The 19557-nt window shown below is 35.7% G+C and overlaps 1 protein-coding gene across 1 annotated transcript; it reads left to right on the plus strand.

Annotated features, from left to right (window-relative positions):
* Nucleotides 1-735: 735 nt before the first annotated feature.
* LOC140746157 (serine protease gd) lies at nucleotides 736-19285 on the plus strand. The gene is made up of 9 exons (XM_073078181.1): nucleotides 736-1070; nucleotides 14231-14396; nucleotides 14716-14898; nucleotides 15369-15555; nucleotides 16561-16784; nucleotides 17317-17481; nucleotides 17788-17903; nucleotides 18410-18554; nucleotides 19026-19285. The coding sequence occupies exons 1-9, from the start codon at nucleotides 861-863 to the stop codon at nucleotides 19229-19231; spliced, it is 1602 nt and encodes a 533-aa protein (XP_072934282.1). The 5' UTR covers nucleotides 736-860; the 3' UTR covers nucleotides 19232-19285.
* Nucleotides 19286-19557: the final 272 nt, after the last annotated feature.

Genomic DNA, 19557 nt, shown 5'->3' on the forward strand with positions numbered 1-19557 from the left:
TATCTTTAATTGTCACGATTACATTATAATGTTTTTAGTAGCATTCTGTGCACACTATTTTTTTTAATGTAGCTCATAAGACTCATAAGTACCTTAAGTGTTTCAGCACTTATAGCACCTATATATTTATTTACTTAAACAAAATATCTAGGTTTTTTGTATGTTTTGGGCAAGGTAAGTAATAAAATCTATTTGTCAACGACAGATATTTAACGTAAGTGTACCTATAAATGAATGCTTTCGTTTTTATAAGTACCAAACAATTTTCTATACCAAATAATTTATATAGTTACCTATAAATGTTTTTTACAAAACACCATCCCATCTACCATTATACATCTATGAATATTTCCATGAATATTATATAATTATCTACTTTACGTGCTCTACATTATTGCACCTGCTAAAACCGTGGTAGGGGCTTATATTTACCATATGTATTTTAATGTAAATGGTGTTTCCATATATATAGTCTACGTGCTCTACATTATTAAACGTAAATTGTGATATTTACCATAAAAATGACTTGCTGTACCTACCCATTTAGGTACCAATTTCTGGTATTGATATTTAGTTCGAATTTAATGATGCGTCAGCCGTTAATTATGTGTAAAATAATTAAAAACAGGAATAATGATTAATTCTATTTTGTGGGTAAGTATAGACACGGCAGTGCTGACGAGAGAATGAGGATAATGATTTATTCACAGCGTCATCCATCTAGTTTCAATTCAACTTCAACGGCAGTACATCGCCGGTCGAAGTACCGACTGCGCGTTTACTTTGTGATTTAAAAGATGTGAGGCTGTCGTGTTTGTGAGCGTGTTGTTAACGTAGGAAATTTTAAGAAAACGTTAAATATGGAATTAATGTGTTATGACGTTTTATTTATAAGTTCTTTACTGTTGATTTCGGTATACGGCCAGTATACGCAGTCTCCATGCCCGGAGTATTTTGAATATAGAAGCGATGAGACGGAGGTGTACGGCGTATTACATGTGTATCCCAAACAACGTGCCTCGTCTATAACTACGAAAGTTAACTTTACAGTAGCAACAAGACTTCCCTCGGTAAGTCATCATAGTAAGCAAGTATCAAATAAATATAATGTTGTTTTATTTTATTTCATAGACTTACCCAACTTAAGAGATATGAACTTAACTTATTACTCTTAATATGAATTAATACCTCTAACGAGCTTAAAAAGCTCAAAGTGGGGGTAAAACTCATGCGTTTCCAGCAAACCCTATATCATAATTTGAGGCTTTTCAGGCTTCGTGTCTTATCTGGCAATACGACTCGTAGTAACTAAGACTTAAACTTCTTCGTTACGTTAGCTTTAACTTTTGTACTCTACCTATACCTATATGTAACTTTGATTTGTACAAAGATAATTTGTGGAAAAAATCCTTATAGAGGTTATAGAGTATCTCTCTGTGTGTTTTAGATCCGAGATAAACGGAATTACAGGTAATGAAGGTGTTTACTTAAATAAAATGAAATTCTGGATGTGGTTCTCATAACTCCTTTCAATAATATATCAAGAAGATAACAAAGTTGTATTTTATTGACTTCACGCCTTTAACAAATTTATATAGAATTCACAGGCATTTCTTTACAATGTTATCTGTGACCGTTAGCTAACGACCATTTATTTTTATTGCGCATTAGGAGGACAGATTCTTAGATTTGTACCCGGAGCTCCAACTACTTTTGATAAATACATAATAACAAAGACATATAATTATATAGATTTATGTAAAAGTTAAAAAGCAAATAGTAATTCTATTAATAAGCTAAGTGCCTAGGCAATTTGCTAGAGTTAAAAAATTTGCTTCTTCATTTAGTCCATAGATTAGTAAAGATTACTCACTCCTAACTAGAAAATGTACCCAGTTTTGAGAATTGAAATACTTGCATAAAAAAGTTTTGCCACGTCTCCGTGCTAAAATATCCCTAAAATATTTGAAATAATTATTTATTTATTATGTAAATTCATGTAAATTACGTAGTATTAGTTATTTATTCGTAAATTTTCTCTAAAAATGTTTTTATTTGTCAAGAATTCAAAAAAAAGAACTTACGATAATAAGCCATTTGTGGCTTCATTCAATTTCAAGGCGGCGAAGTATCTTTACTAATCTATGATTTAGTCATACATGTTTATAAGTATTTAAGACTGGTAAAGTACCTATTAAATGTAAGCAATTATTATGTAGATAACATTTTTTAGAGTTAACCCATGACCTTATGACATACGTCTTAAGTTCTTATTAATCAGTTTATAAACATTTCGTTCTACAAAACATTATAGCCATATAAATAATCACGTGCTAACTTAGCTTAAGATTAGGGTTTCCTATTTCAAACGTGATGATTTTTATATGTTCAGATAAATACATAATTTATTAGGAATTTGGTGACGCACTCCATGCTTAATCAATTGCGTGACGCAGTTGTTCATCAGAAAAAAAAAAGATATCAATTTGAATATTAACTTTCGTGACTACTACATAAATAACAAACCCATAACCCTCTTACTACACGTACTAACATTTTGTAAGTGCGTAAAAGACCAGTCATATTTTTCTTCATTTGTTTATCTTCAACGCATGTTGTGATTGCCTGTCATAGTAAGAACAGTTACCCAATAAGATAATAGATATGATTGTACTGTATATGATAGTCACTGCTGTATCTTAGGTTGGTAGTCCCGAATAAATAAATAAATAAAATATATAAAATCCTCGTGTCACAATGTTAGTTACCGTACTCCTCCGAAACGGCTTTATCGATTTTCACCAAATTTTATATGCATATTGAGTAGGGCTGAGAATCGGCTACTATATATTTTTCATACCCCTAAGCGATAAGGGTTGTTCACCCTTAACATTTTTTTTATTTATATGGCAACACAACGTTTGCCGGGTCAGCTAGTATTTTTAATAAATACCTTAGTTTCTATATGTAAATATTTTACATAACATTTTGAGACCACGTCACGCATGTAGTTACTATGGCGCGATTCTAATATTTTAATAATTATTTTTTTATTGTATAGAGACGAGCTGGAAGTTGGTCCCATTTACATATGGTTAGGATCCATCGATGGGTTCTGGAGAAAATGAGGGGAACTCCTCCACCCATGTAAATATAACAGAGTGGGTTCTGGAGACAAAATATGTAACTCCTCAACCGATGGGTATAATTGAGTTTTGTTTGAAGATATTTGGTGTAGGTTCTAATGAAATTGCAAAACCAGTTTATCATTGACTATTTAGGGGTCTGATAATGTGGCTCGGAGTCAAAATATGTAACTGCTCAACCGATGGGAATAATTGAGTTGTGTTTAAAGATATTTGGTGTAGGTTCTAATGAAATTGCAAAGCCAGTTCATCATTGACTATTTAGTTAGGTTAGGTTGGAACATATAAGACAATATAAAACTAAGCGAGCAGGGCGCGGCAGCGCCCTGCGAGCGGGTGGTTCCAATCAATATAAATTCAGACCTTACCTTCATTCATGATCACGTTTATACAATTTTATATTGTTTTATATATAAATGTTAGTATGTCATCACTAAAAAGGGTGAAAAAAAAATTTTAACTAAAAAATACAACCGACTTCTATGTCACTACAGAGTAAAAAATTATTGAAATAAATGTTGGTTTAGTACATATTTCTGAAGTCGGCGCTCATATTAGACACGCTGTTTACATCGTTATCCAACGAAATATATTGATTTTTTTTGTCAAATATTGTCGAGGAAAACCATAAAATTAGCAGTAATTTACTTGGTAAATACACAAATTCAGAAGCAGTAAGTAGGTACTTAATAACTTGATTTGTGTATGCATACAATACTTATCTGAGCTTTCATTGTCCTAGTTTTTGTTTGTTATTTTTATTTGTTACGGAATCGCATCCCTTTATACCGTCGCGGTATTAACTGGTTTTTACATTATGTACGACACTACTACAAAGTTATTCACGTGTCACGTTGTCAAAAATAAAAATATATGTTGATTCACGTGATATGAATAATCTATCTTCAACTGGTTCTTTGTGAGGAAAAACAACAAATTTCATTTTGGACAAGTTTTATAGTGTTTATAAAATTCCATCAGTTAAATGTAGAAATTATGAGATCGTCATTTATTGCTTCACATTCTGGTAGAAAGTATGAGAAGTGTGCAAAGTTTTGCATAATCACATGTTATGTCAAAAGCAATTAAAAATATTTAATTCTTGTGCAATAGACGTAGGCCGTGTTAACCTTTCGAATGGTCGTGGAGAATGAATTATAGTATTATCTGGAGCAGGACTATGACTGGAATGTAGTCCAATTTCACTATTAGAAGTCGTAAGCAAGCATATTTTATTATTACTTACATACTTTATTGCATACTTTTATTGAAGAAAATGCCATGAGCTGCGTTTTGCCAACTGCGGCTATTATCTAATGCTTAATATTTTCCAGTACTTTAAAGATATCAAGATATATTCACACCTATTTCTGCTTAATGGCAACAGTGTTAAGCGCTGCTATGTTCTGACTTGAAGAGTACGTATGGTAAGGAAGACATACTTCTAATAATTTCTGAGGCATTCCAGCTTAATCCTCAGGGATAGAGTAGCATCAGTGGCCGACCTTAGGTAAGAATGTAAATTTATCTGAGGTTGATTACAAATGTCCATGGTTAGCAAAGCCATTTACCTTCAGGGGCATTGCATGGTCGACTGATACTGTTATATTATAAAATAACAGAACACTTTGGGCTACTTCGATTATGTAATTTATCATTAGGTGGATTATAAAGATAATACACCTAATACATAACTTTTGTAAAGTGAAACAATGAAATCCGCCCTAAGAACCAAGTGCGCGTTTACAGTTATGAAATCCTCATTCAGCGCCACACCCAGGCCAGGGCAAAGCACTTAGTTTATAACAAAGTGGAGAGTGAACATGCATTTTCGGGGTCACAAAAACACGATAGGTATTTATCAATATCAAACGGTATTTCGCTTCGGCGTCAATCAAGGAAAATTAACATTATTAAATGCATTAAGCATGACTGTCAAATTTGAAAGTTCTCTTCAGATTGTGAAATGGCCTTCTTTAAAAACTTTAAAAGACTGACATTACTTTTTGGCCTTTTGACCCCTACATAAAGATGAAGTGTGTAATTAATTTATAATTAAATTATTTTTTATAAGAAATAATAAACATACATATTAATATAATTTAAGCTCAGGCTTATTTTCATAATCGTAATACCCAAATACGAACATGTTTCAGAGGGAATCACAAGGTTGTTCATTATAAATATATATTGAATTAAATGATTGATTACGATTACGTACGTTCATACAAACAGTTTTAGTATCTATAACGCTATTTTAGAATAGGTAGTTGTAGATTAGGTAGCTACTTATTTAATAAACTTTGCACGACGTCACCATGTATGTATATGCTTTGAATACGAATAATCAAATATCTAAGCAAAGGTTACGATGTTCCGTAAGAACGTAATAAGTAAATAGATAATATCTGTTCATATTTTAGTAGTAGGTTTTTATTTAATGCTGTCCCTGTATTTCCGGGACTAGAATAGGGCTACGGTATCCCCTGCCTGTCGTAAGAGGCGACTAAAAGGAGGCTTCCGGGGTCGCGGGCGGCAAGAGTGGGAGCTCGAATCATCCATTAAGCGACCCCGGGAAGGACGGCGGTATGTGTGGTCGAATACCGTCGTGGTCACCAGGTGGTTTGGGAGGAGCAAAAACTGCTCTCCCAGGGCAGAGCCCGATCGGGGCATCGCGCTTGGAGGACTCCGGTTGTGTTTAGTCGGAGATCCCGGAGTTCTCCAACAAGCGATGAGAACGGCCACCGGGGGGGTTTTAGTGCGGTAAAAATCCCACATAACTCGACGTCACTTCCACGTCGTCGGGTACCTTTTGTTCCCTTAGGTTTCCCCCTCGTTAAAAAAAAGCTGTTTTATTGCAGCTATCTTGAAAAAAGCGTTCAACAAGTGGCTATAAGTTACGAAATGGTTACGAAAATGGCTAAAAAACTACATTCTACCCTTCATTCAGTTTATATTTAAATACAACGTAGTCCTCGGGATTGGGAACGCGACTTTGATCTGTTTCTGGTATGGATTTGGTCACAGATGTCTATGGACGGTGACCATTTAGGTACCATCAGGCGTACTGAAGCTAGTTTTCTATGCAAAAAATATGCCGTAGGTCGCGTACATTTTTTTACCTACTATCTACGTCGCATACCTACTTATCCAATTTTACAAAATTCATAAGTACCATTATCAGAAACTGGTATTCCGATGTTACTCACACTTCTCTATGATTCTCTTCACCTATCATTTAATCTAATAATAGTATGAGTAGATAACTGGGTATTATTTAATGGTGATTAAGTAACGGTAGTATTAGTAATTGGGGCTATAAATAAGTTAACGGCCTAGGGTGAAGTGTAGTCGGTTAGTAGGTGGATACTTGTGTTCCAGTTCTTACTAGTAATTACCTTATTATTATCTATAGATACTAACGCATTTAACTCATTATAATATTAACATTATTAAATACTCTGTCACGGTTTCCGGATGTAGAATATGACTACGGTATATCCTGCCTGTCGTAAGAGGTGACTAAAAGGGGGCTTCCGGCGTTGCAGGTGGTAAGATAGGGAGCTCGAACTGCCTGGTCAGCCACCCGGGAAGGACGGCCGTATGTGTGGTCGCATACCGTAGACCAGATCCATATCCATCAGACGGTGTGATGAGCGTCATGCTCACCTGGGTGGAGCCCAATGGGGCAACGCGCTATGAAGACTCCGGTTGCGTTCCTTTGGAGATCCCGGAGTCCTCTACGCAGCGCCGGGGACGGCCACCGAGGGGTTTTAGTGCGATAAGAATCCCACATAACCCCATGTCGCTCCCACGACATCGGGTACCTTTTGAAAGTTTCCCCCTCGTTGAAAAAAATACGACACAGTGTTTTTGCCCCCATTAGGAGAATCTAAATAGATAAACGTACATAGAGGTAAAACAGAACGGAGTATATTTCTATTTCATTTTGGTAAACCATAAAGGTAAAACAAATTCAAAATGTTTATAATTTATTAGTTACGACAAATATTCCTTTTGTTTAAATTTTAAATCATATTACCTACATGTTCTTGTTGTTGTCTTATAAAAAATAAACATTATACCATATATGAATTGAATTATCTAATAATGATGACATATTTAAAATGTTTTCGTTAAAATGTAAGATAACAAGTTTAAAGACTTGTATTCGCAAATTACAAAGCTTAAAGCATTCCTCGTAGACATTTTCTTTGCAGATTACATTCTAGTGTGTAAAGACTAAAGAGTAAGGTCAGTAATAAGTGGAATGGCCGAAGGAGCGAGCTAACATTATGTCATTCAAAGGCACGGGTGAAGGATATTAATCTTTGTAATTTGTTTCCGGGTCCAGTTTTTACTTTAATGGACCATCAATCATACGGTGCATCTGATGGGCTGACAATCAATCAACGCAAAACCCTTTACCGTTGCAATACCAAAATCAAAATTAAAAATAAGTAGGTGCATCTGCATTGTTGTGAATTTGAAAGATGGTTTGATCGAGGAGGTATAACGAATAATCGTGTATTTCTATAGTCTGATTCATAATTAGGTGTCCAAAATGTAAACAAAGAAATGCCATTGTCAAAATACGATTACAGGTATTGTAAACCTTAACAAATTAAAAAGAACAAAAATTTAGCAAACTCAACAAAAAACAAGCACTTAATACTTTCACACAATTTAACAAACTTACTATGAAAAGGAGAAAACATTCGAGTTCGAGCACGATTATGAAAATGAATAACATCAGCTACGAAACTTAAAAATGGCGGCACAAAAATGTTTTGCATCCCGATTGTGTTACCATTATCACATTTTAATTTTCTATTACAAACCTTGTTTCTTTATTATTACTGTATGGAACGAAATTGAAGGAATATAAAATATTGGAAGATGTGAATGGATCTAAATTTATTTAGATTATTAATTTATTATCGTTCTATTTCTTTAATGTTGTCAAAAATAAGAAACTACCATTTGAAACATAATTTCTTGATAGGTCAACGACTTTGTTTACATTTTGGACACCTAATTATGACGCGAACTATAGCGTGAAGCAAGTTTTTGCTTTCAGTGGAAGGGGGTAGATGCCAGGTGACTTACGTATGAGGCGACCACTTTAGTAATCAAGAGTTGCAAGTTTTGCAACGCATAGCAACATTTATACAGATGCGTAGGTAGGTACGTGGTGGACAAATTCCTCTGCAAAATTAATGCTTTAAAATCAAAAGTGGTAAAGTAGTGGCACAATAATAATAATAATAATATTCTTTATTGTACCCAAAAACAACAGAATACAAGAATAAAAACATACAAATATTGAACGATACAAAAGGCGGCCTTATCGCTAAGACAGCGATTTCTTCCAGGCAACCTTAGGGTGAGGAGTTAAAGAGTGGATGATTATAAGAATAGGTAGGGTGCAAATAAATAATAGTTAAAAATCTACCTACATAACACATAAAAACAAGCGTAAATTTAAAATATAATTATAAATAAATAAATAATTGACATACTTGATTTACATACTTATAATTATAGAGTAACTAATTGTAAATTAAAAATTAAAAACAAAATTAATACTGTTTAAAAATTATTGACAGTAAGAGCACACATTTAGAAGGAGCAGAGGAAAGAAAGACAGTTAGAGTTGAAGGTAATGAGATTTGACGAGGTTTTTGAAGGAGTATAAGGATTGAGAGTAACGAATAAATACAGGAAGGGAGTTCCAAAGACGGATAGCGGATACAGTGAAGGATTTTTTGTAAAAGGAAGTTGAGTGAGAGGGAGTATAGAGAGCAAGATTTTCTGAGGAACAAAGGGATCGGTCATGGGACAAGTGGAGAAACTGGAAGCGTTGTTTGAGGTAAGGAGGAGCAGTTGGATTAAACAGTAAACAATAGAGAAGAGATAGAATATGAGCATTCCGGCGAAGACGAATTGGGAGCCATTTGAGCTTAGCACGATATTCTGAAACATGGTCATACTTTCTTAAGCCAAATATAAACCGTATACATAAGTTTTGGAGACGCTCAAGTTTATTTAATTGCTCCTCGGTAATGTCAGGATAACACACATCAGCATAGTCAAGTATTGGTAGGAGGAGAGACTGTGCAAGCGTAATTTTAGTTGGAATGGGTAAAACATTTTTTAGCCTTCGTAGCGAGCTCACTGCAGCAAAGAGCTTCCTACTGGCCTCTGAAATCTGAGGTATCCATGAAAGGTGCTGGTCCATGTAGATACCCAGATTTTTTACCTTGTTACTAAAAGGAATATGCACATCATTAAGTACAATTGGGGGCAAGTTGTCCCAATCAATCCTAGAGATTAAACGCGAACTCCCTATAATAATTGCCTGGGACTTGGTGGCATTTAATTTTAGACCAAAGGTTTTACTCCAAATCGAGATGCAATCCAAATCAGCATTAGTAATCTTGATGGCGTTGGGTAAGTTGTTTAGGCAAGCATGGTTGTAGATTTGTAAATCGTCTGCATATAAATGGTAGAGAGAGGTGAGATGAAGACTAATAGAATTTATGAAAATAGTAAATAGGAGAGGAGACAACACGCCACCTTGCGGTACACCGGCAACAGTATTCGACCAGTAGGAAAATTTGTCGTCAATTTGAATCCGCTGCCGGCGGCCATACAAGTAACTATGAAACCAGTCAATAGCCGTCGGAGATATGTAGAGAGAACGCAAGACCCCCAAGAGGATATCGAAATCAACAGCGTTGAACGCGTTGCTGAAATCCAACAGCGTCAACACTGTCAGCTGTTGATTATCCATCCCCATGCGTATGTCGTCAGTGATTTTAAGTAATGCAGTAGCCGTACTATGACCTGGACGGAAACCGGATTGTAAGGGATTAAGTAGAGCATTAGCGGAGAGAAAAGAGCTAAGCTGTTGATGGATAAGGCGCTCAAGGACTTTAGATAGGAAAGGAAGTATGGATATGGGTCTAAAATCGCCAAAATCGGAGGGGTTGGACTTCTTGGGTAAAGGGATGACGTGGGCATCTTTCCAGGTGGAAGGGAAGGAATTCTTAAGGACGGAATTATTTAACATGGACGTAATGGAAGGGAGAAGTATGTCGAGGAGAGGGATGATCATTTTCCGGCTAATGCAATCACTGCCGACCGCATTGGATGGTATAGAGAGTATTGCCCTCTCAACATCACGATCCGAAAATTGACTAAACGAAAATAAAGGAGAAGTTGGATTGGGAAAATGTAACACAATATTTTTTACTACCCTAAAGTGGGAGTATTCTGCTATGATCTGGCCTGAATACATGCTTTTATGAAATCATCTTAATGCAGCGATTATTTCTGAGGCTTAATGCTCATCAATGCGTTTATGTAACCGATTTCAAGTTTAACATCTGTCTTGCATGGGCTTGGTTACAGACAAATTATTTGAAGAGATTTTGGTTTGGAATGGGAATATTTTTTTTGTTTTAAAAAATTGTTTTCTTTCATATACTTAGGTTCTTTTATAATGGGGCAAAACATGTTTACTTGTCTGGACTTTCCGTATAACATATTATTTAGCAATTAGCTACTGCAAATATTTATAATCTTAGTAATAAATACTTGTTCAGATGATTCTATTTAAACTAAATGCGGACAACACCGCAAATAATTCTAATTTTAGCGGTTAATATAAAAACCGCCAGTTTTTCTCGCGTTTGTCTGACCACATAATTAAAGCGGTCTTTGAAAAAATGTAGGGATCAATTAGCTGCGAACAAAATCAAAATTGTTAGCTTTTTGTCAATTACTTCTTGTAAACACAGGGATACTTATTTTCCTATTAAAAACCAATTCATCTCCAAAGATATACAACATGTGGTTATATTTCCAAGATCTCATGAGTTACCCATTTAAATCCAACAGGTTTTTCGTAGTCGGACAATAAAAATAAATAAAAACTTGTATAGGGACGGGTACTCCCCCGTTGTTGGTTTTGTAATTAATTATTTTTTTCTAGGGTTTAATACAGAAAGAAAGAAAGTATTAAGTCTATGATGGTTTTTCGTCAATCTGTCTAATCTTTAAAAGGATTTATGTACCTTTTGAACCGTAACAATAAAATAAGTGTTTTTTACATTTACATTTCTTAATAACAAATTTTTATTAAACTTAGAATGATTTTGAAAACAACATTTTGTCTATAAATCCATTTGTCTATTTCTAGTAAATTTTAGGCATCATCATAACGTAGAATACCTAAATCTTTCATTTTTTCTGCAAAATAGATACTAATTACTTGTCTTGGACGTTAAGTTTACGTTTTACGTTTTCATTCGTATCTTTATTTATGTTCTCCTATTTAGTTTATTCTCCTAAAAATCCAAGATTTTTTGGCAAATTAGCATTAAGGATATACTTATGTAGAACATCAACGGCATACGCACTTTCTCTCGCGGGGAAACCCAGCGTTTCCTTTGAATTGCCATTAATCATGGCGCAATGTATTTTACACCCATTTAAATACTTTGTGAAGGAAATATCGCGATGAAAATTGTACATCATTCTCATAAGTATGGTTCTCTCCTCTGTACTCTCAACTGTACTCTGTACTTTGAGTAAGGGTTGAGTAATAGGTACTTTATGTACCAACTGAGACTGATCTTTAGGTGTATTATAGTGTCCCTGTAGTTCCGGGACTAGAATAGGGCTACGGTATCCCCTGCCTGTCGTAGGAGGCGACTAAAAGTGGGCTTCCGGGGTTGCGGGCGGCAAGAGTGGGAGCTCGAACCGTCCAGCAAGCGACCCCGGGAAGGACGGCGGTATGTCTGGTCGCATACCGTCGTACATGGTGTGGGAGGAGCGGAAACTGCTCCTCCAGGGTAGAGCCCCATCGGAGCATCGTGCTTAGTGGGCTCCGGTTGTGTTCCGTCCGTTCCGGAGATCCCGGAGTTCTCCAACAAACGTTGAGGACGGCCACCGGGGGGGTTTAGTGCGGATAAATCCCACATAACCCGGCGTCGCTCCCACGTCGTCGGGTACCTTTTGAAGGTTTCCCCCTCGGTGTATTATAGAGAAGTTTACTAGTAAATAAAAGACGTTGTACCTACCAACATTAATTTTCCAACAAGCCCACATGTATATTTTTGGGCTAAGTTCAGTCATGTATTTTTTAACGTTTATTTACCCCTTGCCTTGTGAAGTTATGAATAACGGTAACCACCTTTGTGGTGTGTTAATATTTATTTATGATTCACACATACGTATTGTGAGATATCGGAAGGGGAATTCCGAGGTCCAGCGCTTATTTCAATCAATTATATACCACTAACTACTTAATATATTGACAAAACGTTGACATTAAAAGAGAAAGTAAAAATCAGACTTTAACATTAACCTGAGGACCTTATATAAAGTTTAATCACGTTTATGTCGAATTAACATTGCTTTCGCAGTAACCTAAGAGTTGAATACAAAACTCCTCCCATATTTTTTATGCCAATGATGTTTTAATATTACATCTATGGGTTAAGCACATTATTTGTTAATACGAGGATAGGAGACATATTTTTCCTACTGTCCTACGCTGTTATGTAAGTCCAGTATCAGTATATCCAGTAAGAACGTCACTAATTTATGTATTATTTATAAACAAGTTTAACGGAATTATGTAATAGCTTGTTTCCTGAATAAATACACATATAATACACAAACTAAAATAGTATTATATAAATAAATTAAAAACTTAATTAGTGAACAGAAAATTACCTATGTTTGATAGTGGGTACAATATTTTGATGAGATTATACTTCCAAGAGTTCTTAATGCAAGGCTTCACTTTAAAAGTGGTAAAACGATTACGATGGGAGACGACAATTACCATTTTCATAGCCGCCCATTGACTTCTATAATCTGTAACCCTGGAGTTTCTTGCGCCGCTTCTTCTCCATAGCGAAATACCTTCCGAAGCGGTGATAGTTTGTTGACTTTCAAAAAAAATTTATTCAAAATTGATTCTATATGAATCAATTTTGAATAAATGAGATTTGAATTTGAATTTGAATTTGAGGTCGGCCACAAATGTGTCATGAGGACTAAGTTGGACCGCTTCGGATCACAGCAGCGCTTAACATTATATGATGGTAGTGCCTCCGGATTGTAACCACACATATTTCAAAACCTTTAAATTACTGTTTTGTTCATGTTTATTCAAATTTGCTGTTGCATTGCATTCATAGGTATCTGTGACCCTATTAAGTCGTGTCGCTGGATTGAACTGTATGTCAATTTATTTCAATAAACTCTACGTCTACGTAAATGTAGTATTGCAGAAAATAGGCGTCAAATATTTAATTTTTTATCGTAGGTTTCCTCATTAAAAACATTATTTGATTCGATGTTAATTTATTGTATAAAAAGTGATAACATTCTTGGAAAACCGTTTCTTATCTCTAATATTTGTAGGTAGGTATATAGAATATAAATAGAAAGATAAAGTTTAAGTACTTGCATAAAACAGCGAACTTCGTAAATGTGCGAGCCCGTTGTGGGGTTAATGTGCTGGCTAAGGGCTATTAATCTACCCAATGCAGGCCCTACGATCGAAAGACCAGCCCTAGACTACAATGCCTGTAGGGCTAACAGCAGGTTAAATTTTATTACGACGACTTCGGCGAGGAATGCTGTTGTTTTCCCACCTTAATTGCTTTCCGTTTAAGTAGGTTACCTAAATGGGGAGAGGGTAAATAAAGTAGGTACTATTAATAGTTAGGTACTTATTATTTACCTATAGTTTTATATACTTATACCTATAGTTATACCTACCTATATACATATAGTTTAAAGGTACTTATAGTTTTTAACTCTCCACACTTGTAGCCACGAGGACTTTTTTGTGTTGTGGACACACGAACACCAAGACCCAGAAAAGATAGCCAAATTTATCGTTTTGATATCTGTCTGATCGGGAATCAAACCCAATGTCTGTTTCATCGGTAGGACGACCGTTCGATCGTCGTCAAATTAGAAGATAGTAGAGTCCATACGAAAAAATACATAATGTATTTTCTTTAATTCTTTTATAAGCCCTAAATTAATTGTTTCAGGCCTATTTAGGAAGGCTGGAGCCGCAGGGCAGTGAGTTGGCGCTTATCCAGCAGTTCAATCGTGGTCAGCCAATCGACTACCGACTCTACTTCCCGGTGACTTCGCCGGTGCCTCAGATCACTTCGATCGAAGTCAACGATGACTTGATTTGTTCCGGTCCTGGAGGTAATTTTAGATTACTTTTTTAGGGTTCTGTACCCAAAGGGTAAACTCTATTACAGTCCTCGCTGTCTGTTCGGCCTTCACAAGGCTCTGTATATTTCATTTTATAAGAATTGTAATAGGTACCCACACACTTATTTTTTTACGGAGTAGGTATGTATAATAGTGGCCTGTATTACAACAAATACTAAAATAAATATTTTGAAAAAAGAAATACATATATAGGGGTCGTCATGCAAGAAACTGGTATTTTTAGAGGTTTTTTTTCTTTATCTATTAAACCGTAATAGTACGAATTATTTGTATGTTCACTATTTTCCAGATATCGCAGCACCACAACAGTTCGTGACGAGAGTAGGTCTACGGCACACGCTCTTTCTTAAAGGAGGGTCTAATGTCTTCGACCAGGGACCACAGAATAATAGAGTACCAGTCTTCACGAATGGAAATGGACAGGACTTTCCAAGTATCTCGTTTGAGAATATTAACAGGCCAACCTGGAGTAGTAAGTGGTTATTGAAATTTCGATCTTTTGATCAAATAATTTGACATAGAGAGGGTTCAGGGTTCAATCTCGGGACTGTTGAATTTTTCATAAGGTGCAAAAAATTAAATCCTTGTATGTAGTTAAAGTTAATATTAAAATGTGATTGTGAATGTACTGAAAATAATGATATCAAAACTCCATGCTTTTTCAAATAAGAATAAAACAAAACAAAACTAACATAGAACAGAAAAGTCTTTTCTGTTTCAAACAACATAAAATCTTTAGTCCAATGACATTTTACGTCTTTATTAGTAGTATATCGATGCTTTAGTCAAAATATTTTTCAGTTTTTTAACTAGTTAATACAGTTATACGAGTATTATACATATTCCAGTTAGAATAAATTATTATTATACTACACACTTTTATGTTCACTGACATAAGAGTCCAGAATACAACAGTAAAAACTTACTTTCATTTTTTTTCAGATACCGATCCATTCTTCATAATAAACAACTCCCAAATCGAAATAGATTCTTTCAACCAACGGAAGCCTACGAAACCATTCGACTACACCATTTTTTACCCAAGCCAGACGCCCAGGGAGCCGGTCTACCGGGAACCTTCCCAGCCAATCACACGACCACCGCCAACCACACAACAGACCGAAATGACGTACGTTTATGTTTACAAGATGATTTAAAGGTGATAGAACCCTTTGTGGTTCAACTCCGGTGGCACCACCGCCACACCTATGTCTGCCTATTAACAGCAGTGTCAAGCGCTGCTGTGTTCTGGTTTGAAGGGTGTGGTACAGGAGACATAATTTTCCGAGGCGTTCCAACTTAGTCCTCTAGGGTAGCCGCGCATCTGTGGCCGACCTCAGGTACGAATATTTAATCTATCTGGGCTTGATCGCATATGTCAATGGGCAGCAGTAACAACTTACCATCAGGTGGACTGTATGCTCATCTGCTACTCCTATATTATTTAAAAAAAATAATTGAAGTAAACGAGCATGCAGTCCACCTGATGTTAATAAGTACTGCCACCCGTGGATCTATGTAACCAATTTCCTATAGAACAGGAGTTCTAACTGACGCTGATCACGCTTCTTATGATGTGTAGCAGTGGTACTTTCCGGAACTGTACTGGTTTTAGCATACATATTATGTTACCTTTTTTATCTCATGTGTTTTGGGGCGCTTGGAACAAATAAATAAACTGATCTTTTACAAAACCGACAGATAGGTTCACCCGACAGATCTTTTAACCCGACCTCGGAGGATCCTGTTTTTCGAATGTCTAATTTTGACGCCTTAAAGCCCTCATACTTAACGAATTTTAACATATGATTGATATATAGGATTCATTACATCCCTTTTCAATTAATTATTTTTAAGAAGTCTGTTTTGTCATGTAACGGAATCTTTGAATTCGATGTTTACCCACAATGAACGGTCCGATTAACTTAAAATTTTGAATACTCATCAAGAACCGATACATGATTTTAATAATTTTGTCCAATTTTAATTGTGTCTCATCAGGATCTTCAGGATTAACGATATTCCTTATACGATTTTAGCGTGGTTTTTTTAGTTTTTAAACTCTAATTATTTATAGTAATCACTAGTTGTTACTTCTTGCGTGCAAAAAGTACATACGCCTTTTTTATAATAGTTACAGACCTCCAACAACACAGCCACCACCCCCACCACCACCACGAAGAAACAACAATGAGTGTGGTGTGAACGGCAACATAGACAGCGTTCCCTTGATCTACAATGGAATGAGTTACAACCGCGGCGAGTGGCCGTGGTTGGTAGCCATCTTCAAACGAAAGGACATAGGGCTTAATTACATCTGCTCTGGGACCCTCGTGTCCAATCTGCATGTTATTACAGGTAATATTATTAGTACTTAGCACTTAATATTATAGAGTGTAGAAATAAGGAGTACAGTCTTTTTGTATCAAAAAATGTCCGTCAAAAGCTTCGATCACTAATAAGAAGTCAAAAGTCATTAAATAATGGTGGCGTTAGTGTAGCACGTAAGCAAATTGAAAAAACGCCATGACTTCGTAAATTATATTTACAAAAGTTTCTCTATAACGTAGTTCGAATTTTGAGGGTTTGAGACTGCATATACGCATAGTTGGACACTTTTTTAACAGATCCCCTTATCTTAATCTGTATACTCTATACTTAATATGTAAAGATATGACTATTTGGACTGCTTACACTAGCGCCACGCTAATTAAATACAACATATTTTATTAATTTATCTCCTCCAAACGTGAGAAGACATCCATGCTCAGCAATGGGACTTAAACAGTTTCAATCACGTGACTACCTTTCTAGATAAAATCCATATCTCATTTTTATCATTACAATGCATTTAGTAAATTACTAACTCTAAATAAAATCTTCTCCCCAGCTGCTCACTGCATGCACAGGAAGACGTCGCTAACGTCTATCAAAGACATCGTGGTGAAGGCTGGCGTGTACAACATTCTGGACTGGGGCGACGATGACGTCACCGTCACCAGGAATCTAGCGGCGGCGACTATACACGACTCGTATAATGCGTCAACACTTGCCAGTAAGATTTTGCATTTTTATACAATCAAACAAGCATAATATTTGACAAGGAAACAGCAAGGTCTCACAGGAAACAGCAGCACTCAAAGATAAAAACTTCCACATTAGCATATATGACTCGTTTTTCCAAAATTTTCTTTTAATCTATTGAGTAAGAATCAGCTAAGTGACAAGGGGAAACCGACTCACATACGAATTTGATGATACGATCGTTGATGCTCTTACATCTTTAAAATCGTCCAATACATACGACAAATATCTCGATATGCTCTTTTTAACCGACTTCATTTAATTATTATTCTTTCAGATGACATATTACTGTTAACGTTTACGAGGACCATCGAGTTTAACACGTACATAAGACCAGCTTGTCTCTGGAACGGCAATACAGATCTCAATCTTATTGTAGGGGCGGCAGGCGTTGTAAGTACATAGATAATGTTAATTCACACTTTTGCCTCAAAAAGCACTCGTTATTGGTTAGATGCATGTCAGATGCAACTCTAAAACAAGGCCTGGAACCTGAAACTATCACGATGTTTTAATATATATTTGTGGAGAAAGGTCTGCGTTAGTTGCAAACCGTGTCGAGTGTTTTCAAACTCATAAGGCCTTCGACTACTTAGTTAACGAGTTTCATATTAATTTAGTGAGGTAAACGGTATATTTCTCACGGATTTACTCGTATACAGTTATATTTTGAAAGCTTTAAGGAGACGCTTTTATGTCATATAACATTTTTTGTAAAAATCGGTGCTAGAGACTAACGTAAATAAAAAGGTGGCGTTAGTATCGCCTACACTCAGAACTAAAAAGCTTTCTAACATTTTCATCAAAAGCAGAGTCGTGACAATTGGGACAATAATTCAAAACGCACTTCAAACGCAGATTGAAGCCGCAAAAAAAATTAAATTATAATTATTTTCTAGGTAACTGGATGGGGTGTGAGCGAAATAGGCCCCGCGGGCAAGGGCGAGCCGCGCATGGTGCGCATGCCCGTCGTCAGCACCGCCACCTGCCGGGCGAGCAAGCCCGACTTCTTCAAACTCACGTCTTCGAAAACACTTTGCGCAGGTATGACATGGACACAATAAAAATTGTACGCAAAATAAATTACTTATTTTTCTGTTTAAACACTATAACGTTACTTTTATTTAGCTTGATCACGTCTGTGTCTGTTTCAAGATTGTAATAAACGCTAGAACGTAGCAATAATTTATTAACGACGAAACATTTAAAAAAATATATACATTTTTGATATTGATTAATGCAATATGTCTTATGTATACACTCGTGTCACAATGTTAGTTACCGTACTCCTCCGAAACGGTTTTACCGATTTTCACCAAATTTTATATGCACATTCAGTAGGTCTGAGAATCGGCTATTATCTATTTTTCATACCCCTAAGTGATAAAGGTTGTTCATCATTAACATTTTATTATTTATATGGTAACACAACGTTTGCCGGGTCAGCTAGTTCCTTGCTTTTCTTTTCTATGGCTAGTTCTATATAAATGTAATAATAACATGTTTTTGTTTTAGGTGACCGCAATGGTGCCGGACCATGCTTAGGGGATTCCGGAGGAGGCCTTTACATGTTAGATAATGGTCGATGGAAGCTACGCGGCATAGTATCCTTATCACTAGTATCACAAAAGGGTGATATGTCTTGCAATCTTGACGATTATGTCGTGTTTACGGATGCAGCACAATACCTAACTTGGATCAGCAATACGATGGCAAGCTGATCAGTAGTAATGTTATAATTATGTAATGTAAATATAAATAAATTCTCATTCCTACTGTTCGTTTGTTTTCCCCCGTTTTAGAATGATAAGTTTAATATTAATGTTGGTTTGAATAATAACATCTTCATGTTGAAAAAAAAAAAAAAAATTATGAAAAGGTGGTACAAATCGCAATTGTATATTCTAAAATTGCTGTGTTCGTGGAAAAATAAAAAGTTGTATTTAAATCACGCTGTGCCAAAAGGAATTAATCTACGTCTGTGAAATAAAGCATTAAAAAGGTATAGAATTATTTAACATCTGTACTTAAGACTTGACATTGACAC

Source organism: Epargyreus clarus, unplaced genomic scaffold, assembly GCF_041222505.1.
Source record: "Epargyreus clarus isolate Ecla_fem2 unplaced genomic scaffold, WU_Ecla_fem_2.2 ptg000012l, whole genome shotgun sequence".
Classification (NCBI taxonomy): domain Eukaryota; kingdom Metazoa; phylum Arthropoda; class Insecta; order Lepidoptera; family Hesperiidae; genus Epargyreus; species Epargyreus clarus.

Coding starts and splice junctions, on each gene's coding strand:
- LOC140746157 (XM_073078181.1), top strand. CDS start 861: ATGGAATTAATGTGTTATGACGTTTTATTTATAAGTTCTTTACTGTTG. Junction 15,556..16,560: donor ACACAACAGACCGAAATGAC/GTACGTTTATGT, acceptor TTTTTATAATAG/TTACAGACCTCCAACAACAC. Junction 17,482..17,787: donor TAATGCGTCAACACTTGCCA/GTAAGATTTTGC, acceptor TTATTCTTTCAG/ATGACATATTACTGTTAACG.